Source organism: Talpa europaea (assembly GCF_964194135.1).
Source record: "Talpa europaea genome assembly, chromosome: 7".
Lineage (NCBI taxonomy): Eukaryota > Metazoa > Chordata > Mammalia > Eulipotyphla > Talpidae > Talpa > Talpa europaea.
In genome coordinates, this window is record NC_140074.1 from 93,547,966 (window position 1) to 93,564,041 (window position 16,076).

Below are 16,076 nucleotides of genomic sequence, written 5' to 3' on the forward strand. Positions count from 1 at the left end.
TTCTAGTATTATATCCTTTTAAATTTAAGTATTATAAGATTTTTCTCCTGGTTGTTAAAATATTTTACAAAACCTAATTTTTAATGATTGAATCACCTTTTATCAAATGACTCAATCCCTGTGGGTTATTTATTTACTGAACAATATTCTACTAATTATACTACATTGAAAATTCTTGTGCTTAAATCTTTGCTCTCAACTCTAATCATTTCCATTAGCTTAATTCCATGAAGGAAATTACATGGTCACAGTGAAGATATGACTATTTTATTATTTTTTTGTTTTTTTAAGTCAACTTTATTGATGTGTACATTATGTGCAGTGAAATGCACATTAAAAAAACACACCTAAGTTTTGTTTGATATTCTGTAAGTTTAAAGTATACAACATATTGATTTGATCCATTTATCTTGCAATGTGTATATGCAATGATTGCCATTGTAGCATTACTCAAAATGTCTGTTGCATCACAATTATAATTTCTTCCAGTGTTGGCAATAGTTAAAATGTTTCTTAGCAAATTTAATGTGTCTTTTTAAAGATTTATTTATTTATGTATACAAGAACTGGGGTATAGGCCAGAGGTGTGGAGGGTGAGAGGATTCACCACAGAGTGGGGAACAGAACAGGCAGATTGACCGAAGTGCACTGCTGAGGGGAGCAGTGGGTGAGTCAGGAGAGGTCTGCTGTGCCATGTGTGTAGCTCCCTGGCCAGGGATCAAACTTGTGCTGCAGTGGCTGTGGAGAGCTTCATAGTTAGCGTCTTAACCCCTGTGCCACCAGGGAGGCCCCAAATTTAATGTTTTTAATACAATTTTGTTGTCCGTGATCATTGTACTGTGTGTTCATCTGCAGGAATTATTTATCTATTTGTTGCAAGTTTGCAGTTTTATACGCCTCTTCTCTCTCTCCCACTCACAAGGTGCCTGGAAACCACCATTGTACTCTTTACTTTTGCAATTTTGGTGTTTTAGACCCCACATGTCACAGGTGTCATGCAATATTTGTCTTTCTCCATCTGACTTATTTCATAGTATAATGTCCTCAAGGTCCATGCTTCTTGTTGTGAGTGGCAGAATTCCTTTTCTTCTCATGGCTGAATAAAAATGTCCCCATTTTCAGTATAGAATTTGATGAGTTTTGACACTTGTGTACCTATATCATCACCATCCTAGTTTAAAATATTCTTTTTTCCTTTTTAAATCAACCTTATTGGACTTGATTATTTTTAGTACCCACATTGTCAAATTCCTTTTCAATAATTAGATCAAGTTTCAGATGTACCAGTGATGCATCTTTTCCTGAGCATTAGTCAATCTTTTATTAAACAAAAAGGAATAGGGTCTTTTTTCATTTTTATTTCTTTGATTAGGAGTGAGGTGTAGGATTTTTCCATGCTTTCTTTACTAGTTGTAAGACTATTCTTGGAATCGTCTGTTCTTGTCAATTGTCTATCCATTCTGCCTTGGGCTTCACATTTCTATTACTTCTCTCTATAAGTGTTTCAATCCTTGTTTGTCATAGTGGCTGCAAATACTTTCTGTAAGCCCTCTCTTTGTCCCTCACCCAATAATGGAAATTTTAGATTTATTTATGGCATTCCCTTTGATAAAACTATTTTATGTGTTTCTAATTTTTCTCTGATTACAGGAAGGGTTTCAGCCATCTGGAACTTGTCTTAGCTTATGTGTTTAAGAATCAATTTAAGACATACCATGAGCCTCAAGTGATATACTAGTGGCATTGCTTTTTAAAAACAAGGATGTGGACAAAACAGTAAGTCATGAAATGAAATGGAGTAAAGTATTGAACGGAAATAAAATGGCTAAATGGTTCTACAAACAGAAATATGAAATAAGCAGGAATAATTTTAATAGAAATAGGTTAATATTAGCAATGTTGAGAGGAAACCACATACACACATGGATGGAGCTATGCCATGTTGCAGCACAGAAATACCAAATATAGCAAGTCCTCTAATAATGTCGTTTTGTGATAAAGATGAGACACAAATCCAGGTTGACTTCGAATGAAATGAATTATTTGAGGACCTGGTTTCATTTTCTTCATTCATTTAGAATTGCAGTTTCCAGGGACCTACTTTTGACTGTAAGTGAGGAATTTCTGTATTATTCTTCATCCTTCCCAAGTTAGGGTTTGGCTTGAAATGTAGTTCCAGCCACATTTTAATAGCCTTTTCATGGGAGTGTTTTCTGTAGGAATCAAAAAAGTTACTTTGAAAATTCTGTAAAATACCTAACAGATGCTATTATTAATTAGAAAAAGACCAATACAGAATATGAGGTTCACTGTACAAATCAAAATGCAAAAGAAATCACATATGATCCTATCCTTTTATGACCACCATGTGTTGATATTTTTACCATATATTTTCTAGTCGTCTTCTTTGAATCTTTAAATATATAAAAAGCCAATTTCAAATATATATATTTCTAAATATATATATGTATGTGTATCTATATGTGTATGTATATATATGTATATGTGTGTGTGTGTGTGTATATATATATATATATATAATACTCGTTTTAAATGACAGGATCATTTCTTTTCACATTATCTCCTCAAGTGTAATTTTAAGGTCCTCTAATATGAGGAGGCCACAAGTTTTCTGCAAATAAGTTGCCTACTGAGAAATACCTGCTTTTTTATCTCTCATTTTATTAGACGAAATTTCAGTGAGTAATCACTTTGTCTATAAAGGCCCTATCTCACCTATCTTCTTGAAGTTATTAGGACATTCTTTCTGAAAAGGTTATATAGCTTTATATTTCTAGCTGGGCTAAAATGAAGAGAGGTCAGACTTAAAGGATTAGCATGATTAGCAGGAGAATGGATTTCCCATGGAAAGAAGAAATAAAGGTGTAAGGTGTAGAAGTAGGAATGTGTGTTTGGGGCACCTGAGTGATTATTTACCTACAACTTTGAACCATGTGGGGCATGGTGAAAGACACACATGAAGCCAGACCTGAGAAGGAGTTTGGATTATTATTTTGTGAGCAGGAGAATAAGCAGTGACTTGGAGTAAGGGCATGGCTTACTGGCATGTAGGAAAATTGGTGTGTTCTACCAGGAAAGCAGTGGGTTGACAAAGGGGGTATCTCAGGCTTGGCTCCTCCTGGGGTAGGTGCTGTGTCTGGGTAGCAGTGCTTAGGACTCAACAGTGGAAATGGAATAATGTGGAAGGGGTGGGCAGAGACATTATAGGAGCCAGAATCCAAAATGCTTGACAACTGACTTATGTGGGTATGAGAGAGACTCTGAAAGAGGATACTGATCATAACAGGAGTTGCTGATTCAGAGATTTTGAGTTGGTGAGCCTGGATGCTCCCCCAGGAGAGAATGTTGGTACTCAGGATATAGGTTTAAGGGTGGCTAGGGGTTGGGTTGCTGGGTAAAATATACAATGCTCAGTTAAATTTAAGTATTAACTAAACAATGGGTAACTTTTCAGTATAAACATATGCTAAATATTGTTTGGTACATACTTATACAAAAAACATTGTTCATCTGAAATTCAAAGTTAACTAGGCATCTTGATATTTTTTATTTGCTAAATCTGGCTTCCCTGTTTGGGGGTCAAAATACTGAGAAGCCTGGGGGACGAATCCAAATTCCAGTGAACCCAAAATAGTGATTGGAATTCAAGCTCAGAATTTTGCTTCAACTCATCTTAAAATTTCTTTTAACTCCCATAGGAAGAAAACAGCAAGAAAAAGAAAAAGCCCAGGCTATTTGATTTAATTGGCAGTGGTGAGGATTGTTCGGGTCCACAGTCTTGCTCAGACTGCACCCTTTGGTGGGTGTGAACAGAGAACAGATCTGGGTGGAATGAGGCTTGATGCCAGGGCCTGCAGTTTATAGGCAGGCCCACCAGCTGTAATGTACTGTGTGTGCATGCCTGCATATACTCACACAGAGAAGGGGATTTGCTTAAATTCAGAGGCTCATGCTTGCACATGCATTAAAAAAAAAAAAAGTCCCTGGAAAGTGCTCCTCTGCAGAGGAGCATGCAGAGGCGGAAGCTGGGTAAAAGGAAGACTTTTCATTATCATCCTTTTAAAAATATTTTGAATTTTTTTTTTAGAAAAAGATATGTGCTCACCTCCTTGGTGGTACAAGGAGTTAAGTCTCAGCACTATGAAGCTATCAGCAGCCACTGCCACATGAGTTTGATTCCCCAGCCAGGGAGCTAACCCACATGGCACAGCAGACCTCTCCTGTCTCACCCGCTGCTCCCTCAGCAGTGTATTTCAGTCGATCTGCCTGTTCTGTTCCCCACTCTGTCTCCGGTGGATCTTCTCACCCCGCCCCCCCCACCTCTGGCTTACACCCCCAGCTCTTGTATGCATAAATAAATAAAATAAATCTTAAAAAAAAGATATGTGCATGTAATACCCTTTGAAGTGAACTTTGAAAAAACTGGAATGTGCATTTACACAGAAAATGGAAAAGTTGTTGCACAATTTAACAGAAGAGTGGGGGAATGTAAGTAAATGAGAGCAGGGCCTCTTGTCTTTCTTGTTCATGGTTGTGTCCCAAGTCCCCAGAATAGCGTCTGCCACGTGGTAAGCACTCAATAAATATTTATTAAAGGCATGAAAGACTGACTCGACCATTTGGTGATCTAATCATAGAAAGACAAGTTCGTGCTTCTTGTATTTCACACATATTAGGAAGAAGCTGTAAAGGAGCTACAGGCATGATATTTAAAGTAGTCCACTTGTCTATACCATTTGGTGATTCACAAAGAATGAAGCTATGGCAGTGAATGAAATCATTGGGGGAGAGGGTAGGGCTAGAAACTGTTCACATGGCATGAACAGAGAGAGAGAGGGTATGGAAATTGACTCATGGAAGGGGTTGAGGGCCCTGTACCCCAACTACCAGAGGACTAGAGTTTCAGGGCAGATGCTAAGTAGTATTCAAATATTCAACAGACATTCCTGTGGGTTTTCCAAGTACAGGGTGTATATTAGTCTTTCTGGGAAGGTACCTTCTCCTATGCAGACAACCCTTATGGTATTTGGGAACACTGCCCCCCAAAGGTCAGGCACACTTGGGGACATTGCTCCCAACTTAGCACTTAGAGACCATTTGGTTGTTTGAAGGACAAACCAACCCTCTGCTTTTCTTTTCTTTTTTTTCCTGTGAGAATGCTGTTTCCAAGTACGGATCTCAGTTCCAAGGCAATTCCCAGCACGACGCCTTGGAGTTCCTGCTCTGGTTACTGGATCGTGTGCACGAGGACTTGGAGGGGTCATCCGCAGGGCCAGCATCTGAGAAGGTATTGCATCTGAGTGTCCTTTTTTGTCCCTTGAGCATTTCCTCAGCTCCTTGGAACTGAATCTTGAAATTCAGCTGGTTCCTGTGTACACAGGACTGTTCCCTGTGCCTTTCTCTTTGTTCTGTTTGTTTTAGACAAGGCATTTCCTCCCTTTGCAGTATTTTTACCCACTTTAATCCAAGTGATTTCATGAATAGAATTTCCTTTTGGCTCAAAGTTTAGAAAATCTCATTTTTATCAATATCAAATACATTGGCATGGTCATCTGAGGCCATATGTCCCATTCCTAGTTCTTTTCAAATGGTGCCACTTGAACTCCACCATGGCTTTCTCAGTTATGTGTCTTAGAGCAGCAATTCACACTTTTTTTTTTTTATCATGACCCAGGATAGTTGAATATTATATGTGTGTACTCAGCATCCCTGAAATTTGATGGAACCTCCAACCTTTGGGAGCAAGAAAGCTCTTACAGTCATTTGTTAGAGCCATAGTTACTTGACACATCAGCTAAGTTCTCTGTGGACTTTGCTAAATAAAGATCAATGATAGGCTATGCTCTCTTGTTAGCCTTTCATCTCTCATTTAAGAAAGTAGAAGCCAATGCAGTTCAGCCATGAGTAGGCAAAGTACTCTAATGCTATCTGAATAATCTGCTGTAATTTAAAAGATGCTTCACAAACATTGGCAGTTAATCGGTACCACATCACTTTTGATAAGTCTTGATACATACAGCTATGAGAATCCAGTGCAGCTATGAGAAGTTGCTTTACCTGTTTTGTTTTCCATTTAGTCACTTGATTTTTGTCCCTTTCAGGGATCAATTTAGAAGCCCTTTGGAAGTGTTTCAGTCTTTCAGTCATCACTTTCCTATCTTACCATTCCCTGTTTGCAGTCCCTCATTCTAGAGTAATAGTAATACTTGCAGTTGCAGTCACACAGGATGAGTAAGTGTAGAGATGGAATGTAAGCCTGGTGTCTATAGGTGGCATTGGATACTGGAGATTTGTTAGGAGAGTTGATTTCAGGTACCCTTACCACACACAGATAAGTTATATAAGTAGATTGTAGGATTATTTCAATCTATAACTATATCTAACCATCAAGGTGTATACATTTAAATACATTTAACTTTTTTTAGCTTGTCCATGTAGCCAACTATTATCTTTCTGTTTGTTTCTCTCTCTCTCTTTTTTAAAGATTTATTTATTTATTTATACAAGAACTGGGGTACAGGCCAGAGGCACAGGAGGGTGAGAGGATTCACTAGTGACAGAGCAGGAAACAGAACAGGCAGACTGAAATACACTGCTGAGGGGAACAGTGGGAGTGACAGGAGAGGTCTGCGGTGCCATGTGTGACCGTCACCAGCTGGCCGGGATCGAACCGGCACTGCAGAGGCTGCGGACAGCTTCACAGCGCTGCGCTCAAAAGCCTGCGCCAGTAGGGGAGGCCCTCTATTTGTTTCTCTTAAAATGGCAGCTTACAGCTCTAATAAAGATAAGGTAATTGTGTTTCAGAGGGCAACAAGCTTACTTAAAAATAACAATATAATGTAACGAATAGCAGAGATTGACAGAGCTGCAAAAACAGTCTTCATGCCCAAACAGCAGGCTGCTATAGGCTGGGGATAAAGAAAATAATGCTTGCGCAGTACTCTACTCTTCACATCACATCTTGGAGTGTTATATAACAGAATGAATAACTATTCTTATTTATGGAGTGCTTCCAGGGTTATTCCCATTTTATATATGGGTAAACCAAGAGTTAGAGAGTTTGAGTAACCTTCCCAAAGTAACACAGCAAAAGAAGGGACAGAGTCAGGAGTCAAGTTTAAGGGGGTTAAGCTTAAACGTCTGTTTTCCTAAAGGTCTACTTTAAAAATAACCACCCCAGACACCGCTAAGACACACAGATGAAACAAAGCAAATCATCCCCTTAATAGAACCTGGTAGGACTTAAAGTTTATTGTGGTTTCTCTGGGTTGTGGGATTACGGATGATATTTCTTTTATTTGTAGTGATTTTCAGTTTATCTTATTCAGACCTTTTTAGTTACAAGTGATAGAAATTGAACTTGATCTAACGTAAAGAAAGGGCATTTATTCAATTTTATAACTGGCATGTCCAAAGATTGCTCCAGCTTCAGGTAAGGTTGGATCCAAGGACACAGATGATGTCACCATGTCTTTGATCTCTATCTCTTGTCTCTGGCTTTATTGTTAGGTGAATGGTATAAGTGCACATGACTGCATATAAAAACTGCATATGCTTCTTAAAGCTTAGTGCTTTTTTTCTAGAAAAAGTTCAGGGTAGAGTCCAATTATCCCAGATTGGATCACATGTCCATAGCTGGGCAGGTGACCAGCAGAAATAAATATTCCGATGGGTGCACGTGGGTTTCAGACCTGTATGTGTGCAAATCTCATAGCTAGGGAAGGTTTTTATAGATGGATGGCAGATGGCTTCCCCCAATGATGGAATTTTGAGCAGATACTCATATCCACTGCGCTGCATGTTCCATTATCTTATAGTGAACACATTTTGAAATCAGAATGATATATTTTTAAAAAAGAACATTTATCAATTATTTGTTATGTGCCAGGCATTTAACTTGATGTTTTCATGACTTATTTCTCTACCTGACACATAGGAAGTACTCAGTAAACTCTTGAATGGTTGAATAAATTAAATAGTTATCATGTTTTAATATTTGTCAGGATAGCTCATATTTTACAGCTAATGGAAGTTTAGGTTAAGTAAGTTGCCCATGTTCACTGAACTTTTTTGATGGGAATAGAATTGAATGTGAATCTATTTCAAAGCCAGTGTGTGCTTAATTCTTTTCATCATCATGAGTATCTTGTGCCATCTCAGTTCTCAGTTTCCCTCCAAGGAATGAGAGGGTACTGGAGGTACCTATTCCTCCTGCTGGCTGCTCAGAGAGATTGCTTGTCCTCTGTCCCCCATCTCCTCTGTCCCTGGCCATGCCAGCTAACTCTTCCCACTGGAAAGTAGGAGAGATAGACAGCTTCTAAATTGCCTTTCATCTACTTTCTATATTCCTCGGGGACAGGAAAAGGCATTGGAGGCTTATGGGTAGGGAAGGTCACAGAGAGGTTAAGTAACTTGCCCTAAGTCACACGGCCAGTGAGTGGGAGAGCCAGGCATCAAATCTAGGAAATGTGACTCTAGAACAGGATCTCTTTAACCCTAGACCTTTTGACATTTGGGGCCAGGAACTCTGTTATGTGAGGTTGTGCTGTACATTGTAGCCTTTATAGCATGTTTTTCCCCACTAGATGCCAGTCGCCCCAGTTGAGAATTACTTCTAAAAGTTTTGCTCCTAACCATTTTGCACTGCCCCCCACCCCGCACCCTTTGTTTAAGATTACTTTTAGCCAAGAGGGCTTGCCAATAATTCTCTTTAACATCTTCATGACCCACATAAAAGCAACAATAACTGGCCTTTCCATTTCTATTATGCCAACTGCTGTATGTTCTCTGCACTGTAGCCAGTGGTCTTCCAGAAAGGAAATAAGATCATGTCACTCTCCTGCTTGCTTTCCTCCAGTAGCTTCCCACTGCACTTAGAACAAAATGTAGACTCCTATGTGGCTGACAGGGCCCTTCCTGCCTGGGCCTGCCAAACACCCAGCCTGCTTCCAGGTGAGTCGCTCATCATCCTTGGTCACACTGGCTGCTCTCGCTTCCTTTAATGGACCAAGCATGTTAGAAGTTTGCCCCAGGCAGGCACAGGGGGTGACTATTGGCCAGAGAGAGGAGTTGCTGGGCCTGGCTCTAACTTTGCCCTGATTGATATCAAAAAAGATCATTTTCTGTCTAGGTTCAAAACCTCTCCTGAAATTGATTCTCAGAAAATTGGACTGCCTGGGAAAGCCTCCGGTGAGGCTTGCAGGGAAAGAGCAGAGCTGTTAGGGTCATTTGGTGTGATGCTTTGTCTCTCTTTCCGAGAAGGAAAGGGATTTACTTCTGTGTAACTGAGCAATTTTTCTTTTTGAGGTTACTTCTGTTTCCAAACATATGAAAGCCATATAGCTACATTTATTTCAAAGTGGAATGGAAAACATAAGAACCACTTTTTTTCTGTTATTGGTAATGATCCTCAAATGTTTTCCTCTGGCACAAAGGGCATGTTTTCACCATCCTATAAAAACCAACATACAAGCAGTCTATCGTACAAAAAAAGCCACTCTTAAAGAATTAAGATGGCAGCAGGCTGGGGAGAGAAGCAGGAAGCTGGCATTAGGCAAGGTCCACACATCATCTCTTTTGATTTCAATGATCTTCCCCTAAGTAGATGTGATACTTCTGTTCCTTTTAATGTGCAGTGAGGCTCAGGGAGATACTCAGGGTCACTTGACTGAAGAGTACAGCCAGCTTGGTCTGACCTCATAGCCCACTTCTCTTGCCCAGCCTCATTCAGAAGTTTCTCTCCATATCCCACCCCTGGTGACCCCATCCACAGTCACTCCCAATGTGCTGTGGTACCACCTTGATGCAGAGGCTTCTTGGATCATTATCAGGTCTTGGTTTGCAAGTAACAGCAACCAACTTCAGCTGACTCAAACAAGAAGGGGATTAATTAGAAGACCAAGTGGGAGCTTGCAGGGTTAAAGAAGCAGGGTGGGAAGTATGGCAAAGCAGGCAGCTCCAGGTGGCAGTGTCTCAGTGGCAGGAACTGGTCAGCTCTCTGACCTGGATATGACGCCAGAATCTCTGTTGTCAGCCTTTTGGTTGCTGCTCACCTGCATAAACAGGGACATCTCAGTCTAGCTTGGGTCATGTGGCTGTGCTTTGGTAGGAGAGGGCAGTACCTCTGGTTCTAGAGCCTTCCCCACCTTTCCGTAGACTGGATTCAAGGTTCCAAAAAAGATGCTACCACCAAAGGAGGAGTGAGTGCTGGGCAGCAAAAATACCAGTGTCTACTGTACATTCCAACACATTCTCCTGAGTGGCTTTTATCTGCTTGCTGTTACATGTCTCTACCTGGATGTTCACCCTCAAACTTGGGGTGCCCTTCTCTGATCTACTTTTCCTTTTGACTTTTCCTCTCTGTTAGCAAAACAGGCATTCTTCAGGCACCAGATTAGAAGCTTGAAGTTGGTCCTGTTTATCACCTCTCCCTTTGCACACCCACCATCCTCCCTCTGGTACCTTCAACTCTATGGTCATAATCCAAGGACCTGTTTGGGTTCAGTTTTGTTCTGTTTCTTTGTTTTGCTTCTCTATATTCCACATATGAGTGAAATCATCCCAGTATTTGTCCTTCTTCCTTTTTTTTTTTTAAAAAGATTTATTTATTTATGCATACAAGAATTGGGCACAGACCAGAGGTGCAGGGGGTGAGAGGATTCACCAGAGACAGAGTGGGGAACAGAACAGGCAGACTGACTGAAATACACTGCTGAGGGGAGCAGCGGGCGAGTCAGGAGAGGTCGGCTGCACCATGAGGGTAGCTCCCTGGCCGGCCAGGGATTGAACTAGTGCTGCAGAGTCTGCAGACACAATGCTGTGCTTAACCCTTTGTACCACCAATGAGGCCCTTTCTTTCTCCTTCTGACTTATTTCAGTTAGCATAATCTCCTCCAGTTCCTTCCATGTTGTTGCAAGAGTTCATCTCTACATCTGAGTGGTAGTCCCTCATGTGTAAATGCCACATTTTCTTGATTTACTCGTCTGTCCTTGGGCACTTAGGATGTTTCCATAGCTTGGTTATTTTAAGTGGTGCTGCAGTGAACATGCATTCTTTGGATAAACATCAAGGGGTAGAATTGCTGGATCATATGGTAGATCTATTTTGAGAAATTTCTGTACTATTTTTCATAGAGGCTGGACCAGTCTACACTCCTCCCAATAGTATGCCAGGGTCCCCTTTTCTCCACACTCTCACCAACATTTATTGTTTCTGGTCTTTTTGATATGGGCCATTCTTACTGGAGTGAGGTGGTATCTCATTTTAGTTTTGATTTGCATTTCCCTGATGATCAATGATGTTGAATGATTTTTTATGTGCCTGTTAGCCATCTGTATGTCTTCTCCGGGGAAGTATCTACTTAGTTCTTCTGCCCATTTCTTGATTTATTATTATTATTTTTGAATTCTATCAATTCTTTGTAGCTTTTGACTATTAGCTCTTTGTTAGATGTATGATATACAGATATTTTCTCCCATTGGTGGGATGTCTTTTCATTTTAATAGCCATTTCATTCACTGTGTAGAAGCTTTTTAGTTCGATGTAGTCCCATTGTTTATTTTTTGCTTCCTATTTTCATTACCGTTGGAGGCAAGTTCCCAAAACAGAATCTAATTCTCAACCCTAGCGCCATGCTATTGTCTGAGCCAGGTAGTCTTTAGAACATTGAAGGCCCCACCCAATATGACACCAGAATCAGTCACCATCCTGGTTTTGACTTCCTTTTACACATCCCATATTCTGGTCTAACTTGGCTTAATAAAATTGTGAAATAAATAAGCATGACTGTTCTGAGTATTTGTCACTCTTATTTCTCCTAATATTTCATTATGAAAAATTTCAAGCATATGGAAAAGTTAAATTAATTATAAGGTAACTTCTCATACTCAGCATTTAGATTTTACAATTTACATTTTGTTAAAATTGTCCTATCACTTCTCTACCCATGTATTCACCCTTCTATCCTCTTGTCCTTCCCCCCACCCCATCTTAGTTTTTTTTTTTTAAGATTTATTTATTTATGCATACAAGAGCTGGGGTACAGGCCAGAGATGCAGCATGTGTGTGTGTGTGTGAGAGGATTCACCAGAGACAGAGTAGGGAACAGAACAGGCAGATTGACTGAAGTACACTGGGAGAGGAGCAGCGGGCGAGACAGGAGAGGTCTGCTGCGCCACGTGGGTTGCTCCCTGGCTGGCCGGGGATCGAACTCATGCTGCAGAGGCTGTGAACTGCTTCATAATGTGGTGTTTAACCCCTTGTGCCACCAGGGAGGCTCCCATCTTAGTTTTTTTGATGCACATTAAATTACAGACACTGGTACACATCACCCAAAGCACTTTATGTGCCTTTCTTTCTTTCTTTCTTTCTTTCTTTCTTTCTTTCTTTCTTTCTTTCTTTCTTTCTTTCTTTCTTTCTTTCTTTCTTTCTTTCTTTCTTTCTTTCTTTCTTTCTTTCATTTATTTATACAAGCACTGGGTACAGTCAGAAGTGTGGGAGGGTGAGAGAATTCACCAGAGCCAGACCGGGGAACAGAACAGGCATACCGACAAAATACACTGCTGAGGGGAGCAGCGGGTGCGGCAGGAGAGGTCTGCGCGCCATGTGGGACCCTCGCTGGCAGCTGGGGATTGAACCGGTGCTGCAGAGGCTGTGGGCAGCTTTGCAACCCAGTGCCCAAATGCTGTGCCACCAGGGGAGGCCCTATGTACATTTCTTTCTCCTGGTTCTGTCCTCAACTTTCTAAAATCTTTAACATTTATCTCAGATTCTACCCAGATCCTTACCTGCGCCTTTCTGCCTCTCTGACATTTTGTCTCCTGTTGTTCTCCAAGCACTTGTGTTTTTAGGGGGCTTATTATTGTCCTCAGGGAGGACAATTAGTTCTTGCAGGGAGGTGAGAAAAACTTTAAATATAAAGCACTGATACTCATACACCACGTGAGCAGGTGTGCACTAGATCTGTAATATTAACATTTTATGGGGGACAATCTGGAAAAAAAAAGTCTAAAAACACTCCTTGGGGAGGTGATCATGAATAAAGTAGAGATATACTGTTTTTGGACCTATTTCCTGCATGGTCCTTTGTAGCTAATTTTTTATTTTACCAAATATAACTTCACAGGCGTCTTTGATCCTCAGGGACAGACCTCCGTCTATGATTTTTACACAGCAGGGGCTCGATAGAGGACTGTGTCCAGCGTGTGATGATGGAAGGTAGTAGGGGGTAAAGAGTAAAATGGAGGTGACTAGAAAGCCTGAGGAACTTATATTGAAAGTGGTAGGAGTCCAGATAAGTTTGGTGGCATTGGCACAGAAGACCCAAGCTGTGGGTGAGCTAACAAATGATCCCAGTGCATCTGGAGCCTATAGATGTTACCTTCTGGTAAGGATTGCAGTGTGGGATAAAGTTAAGGATCTTGAGGTGGAGCCATTATCCAGGTAGATGCTAAGTGCAAACACAAGCAACCTTATAAGAAAGAACCAGAGGACTATTTGAGACATGCAGAGGAGGATGCCAAGCAAAGATGGAGCATAGAGGGATTTGGAGATGCTGGCTTTAAAGGCTGGAGTGATATGGCCACGGACCATGGAATTCCCACAGCCTCCAGCAGCTGGAAGGGGCATGGAATGGACTCTCTCCTAGAGTCGCTGGTGGGAGCAGGCCTTTACTGACATCTAGGTTTTGACCCAGTGGTAGTGATTTGGATACCTGGTCTTGAGAACTGTGGGCAAATCATATCTATTGTTTTAAGCCTCCAGTTTGTGGTAGTTTGTTAGAGAAGCTGCTGGGAACAAATACAGAAGGGAATGCAAAAAAGGACACACTAGGACTGATATGCAGGGTGAAGAGGATTGTGCATCCAAGGTGCAAACCCAGTTTGTCTGAGGAAGAAGGTACTTGTGTGAAGACCGGCTCACTGGGGAGCTTGGAGAGGAGCAGGTTAGCAGCAGCAGTTGTGAAGATTGGTATGGATGTGTTTGAAGCGATCTGGACATATTGAGCCCACCCGAGTATAGTTAAAGAATGGGTCAGTCAGTTCAGAAGCAGCAGGTGAGGGTGGCTGAGTGTGCAAGTGCTCACCAAGGTTCATTCTCTTCTGCTCTGCTAGCACACTCTTGGGAAATATGGGGGGACCTGGAATTGAAGCAGCGGTGAATTACAGGGTGACGACATTGAAGATTGGTTCTGCAGAATCCAGGTCTGAAAGGGATGATGTGACGGGGGCAGGGGATGGAGGGTATTGGCCCCATGGTCTGAAAGTGCTGGAGTGATGGGCAGGGTATCTAATCTTCCTTCTTTTCCTTGTTTCTTTTCAGCTTCAGCCTGAAGCCAGTAAAACCTCTGAGAACCTCCTTCCCCCATCATCTCAGCTGTCTCCCCGCCAAAGCTTTGTGCAAAGCCACTTTCAAGCACAGTATAGGTAAGAATATAGGTAAGAATGGGATGTCACCTAAGAGTTAAGCAAACTTCTGTGCTGGTAACTGGCCTCCCATTGCCAGGTCTACCCTGTGATTACTTATGAATCCCAAATTAACCACACACTCCTCTTGTCTCTGATCTACAGTGTTTCTCCTTTGGGCCTTCCTTTCCCCTTGCAGAGAGGGTGATGTGAGGGTGGTTCTATAGAGTAGGCCTGTGGGGCCAGGACCCCACCAACAGACAATCATTGAGAAGCTGGTGGGACCCTTCCTGTTTGTTCCTTATAGCCAGAGAGCTTAGGTTAATGTGTTTTTTTAAAAAGATTTATTTATTTATTCATACAAGAACTGGGGTACAGGCCAGAGGTGTGTGTGTGTGGGGGGGTGGGTGGATGAGAGAATTCACCAGAGACAGAGTGGGGAATAGAACAGGCAGACTAACTGAAATACACTGCTGAGGGGAGCAGTGGGCGAGCCAGGAGAGGTCTGCCCCACCAGGTGGATTGCTCCCTGGCCAGGGATGGAACTCGTGCTGCAGTGGCTGCAGATAGTCTCATAGGTTGCGCCTTAACCCCTTGTGCCACCAGGGAGGCCCCGATTGTGTTATTTTGGGTTCAAGATTCCCAGCATGATAAGGATATAAAATAATATGTAGTTATATAGCCTTTGATTTTAGAAAGTGTAAATTCTCTTCAGGCTTTATATATGACAGTTCAGAGATTCATATAAGGCAGAGTATTTTCAGGTATGTTTTAGTGAAAAGTCTTATTGTAGTGAGAGGTCCAGAAGGGAGGACCCCCCCCTTCTCCCCACAACAGGGTTTCTTGATGAGCTCTGAAGGTTGAATAGGCTAGGATTGAATTGGTGGGAATTTACTCAACAAGATTGAACTCCACATAAAGGTGGGAACAAGCACAATGGTCAAGATGTAGGGGGAGATGATGGTGACAGAGAACTCCCTCTGCATGACATGCTTGTGCATATATATTTTAGCTTCATCCTTCCAAGAACCCCAGGAGATATATCTTATAATTGGGGAGGTTGGGTTTTTTTTGAAAGGACATACGGAGAGTGGCAGAACCAGGATTTGACCTTTGATAGATCTCTGAAGCCCAAGTCCTCCTTCTGGTTCCTTTGTCCATCTTTGGTTGCTTGTCCATCTCACCTGTTCTTTTCTTCTGGTTGTCTGTTGCTACCTCAGTTGCCTAGAAACCCTGCCCTCTTGAAATATTTTTCTTCTGGTTGTTACATTAAATCATTTTCAAAGGTGCCTTCCTCTGAATCTTCTGCATACTATTACCTTTCCTTTGCTCTGCTGTGTTTTCATGGGTCTCCTGTTGTTGCTTTTTTTCCTTTTATTCATATCACACAAAGTAATAATTCTTTAGTCTTACAGAATTCACTTACAGCCGTTGGATTCCATGCTTTTCAGGGATTTATGTTCTTTATATTTGGAACAGAGGACATCATTTAAATGTGTCCAGAAACTGTTCCGATTTAGGCTTTACATCATGTTCTATGATTGCCAATAAGATAAATTGAATGTGGTCACTGCCTTTGAAGTGATTATTTATTTAGGAAGACCACATAATCTGTGAAATACTTACAGTTGCTTTCCACTAGAGCAGAGAAT

The 16,076-nt window shown here is 41.3% G+C and overlaps 1 protein-coding gene across 2 annotated transcripts in view; it reads left to right on the top strand.

Moving 5' to 3' along the window:
- Nucleotides 1–16,076, top strand: part of USP43 (ubiquitin specific peptidase 43) — a gene marked incomplete at both ends in the record, with an annotated part of 53,868 nt that overhangs the window by 2,949 nt on the left and 34,843 nt on the right. For both annotated transcript variants that reach the window (XM_084237546.1, XM_084237547.1), the window contains 2 exons: nucleotides 5,177–5,308; nucleotides 14,342–14,445. In XM_084237546.1, coding sequence (XP_084093672.1) covers nucleotides 5,177–5,308; nucleotides 14,342–14,445 — 236 coding nt within the window. The remainder of the gene's footprint in view (nucleotides 1–5,176; nucleotides 5,309–14,341; nucleotides 14,446–16,076) is intronic.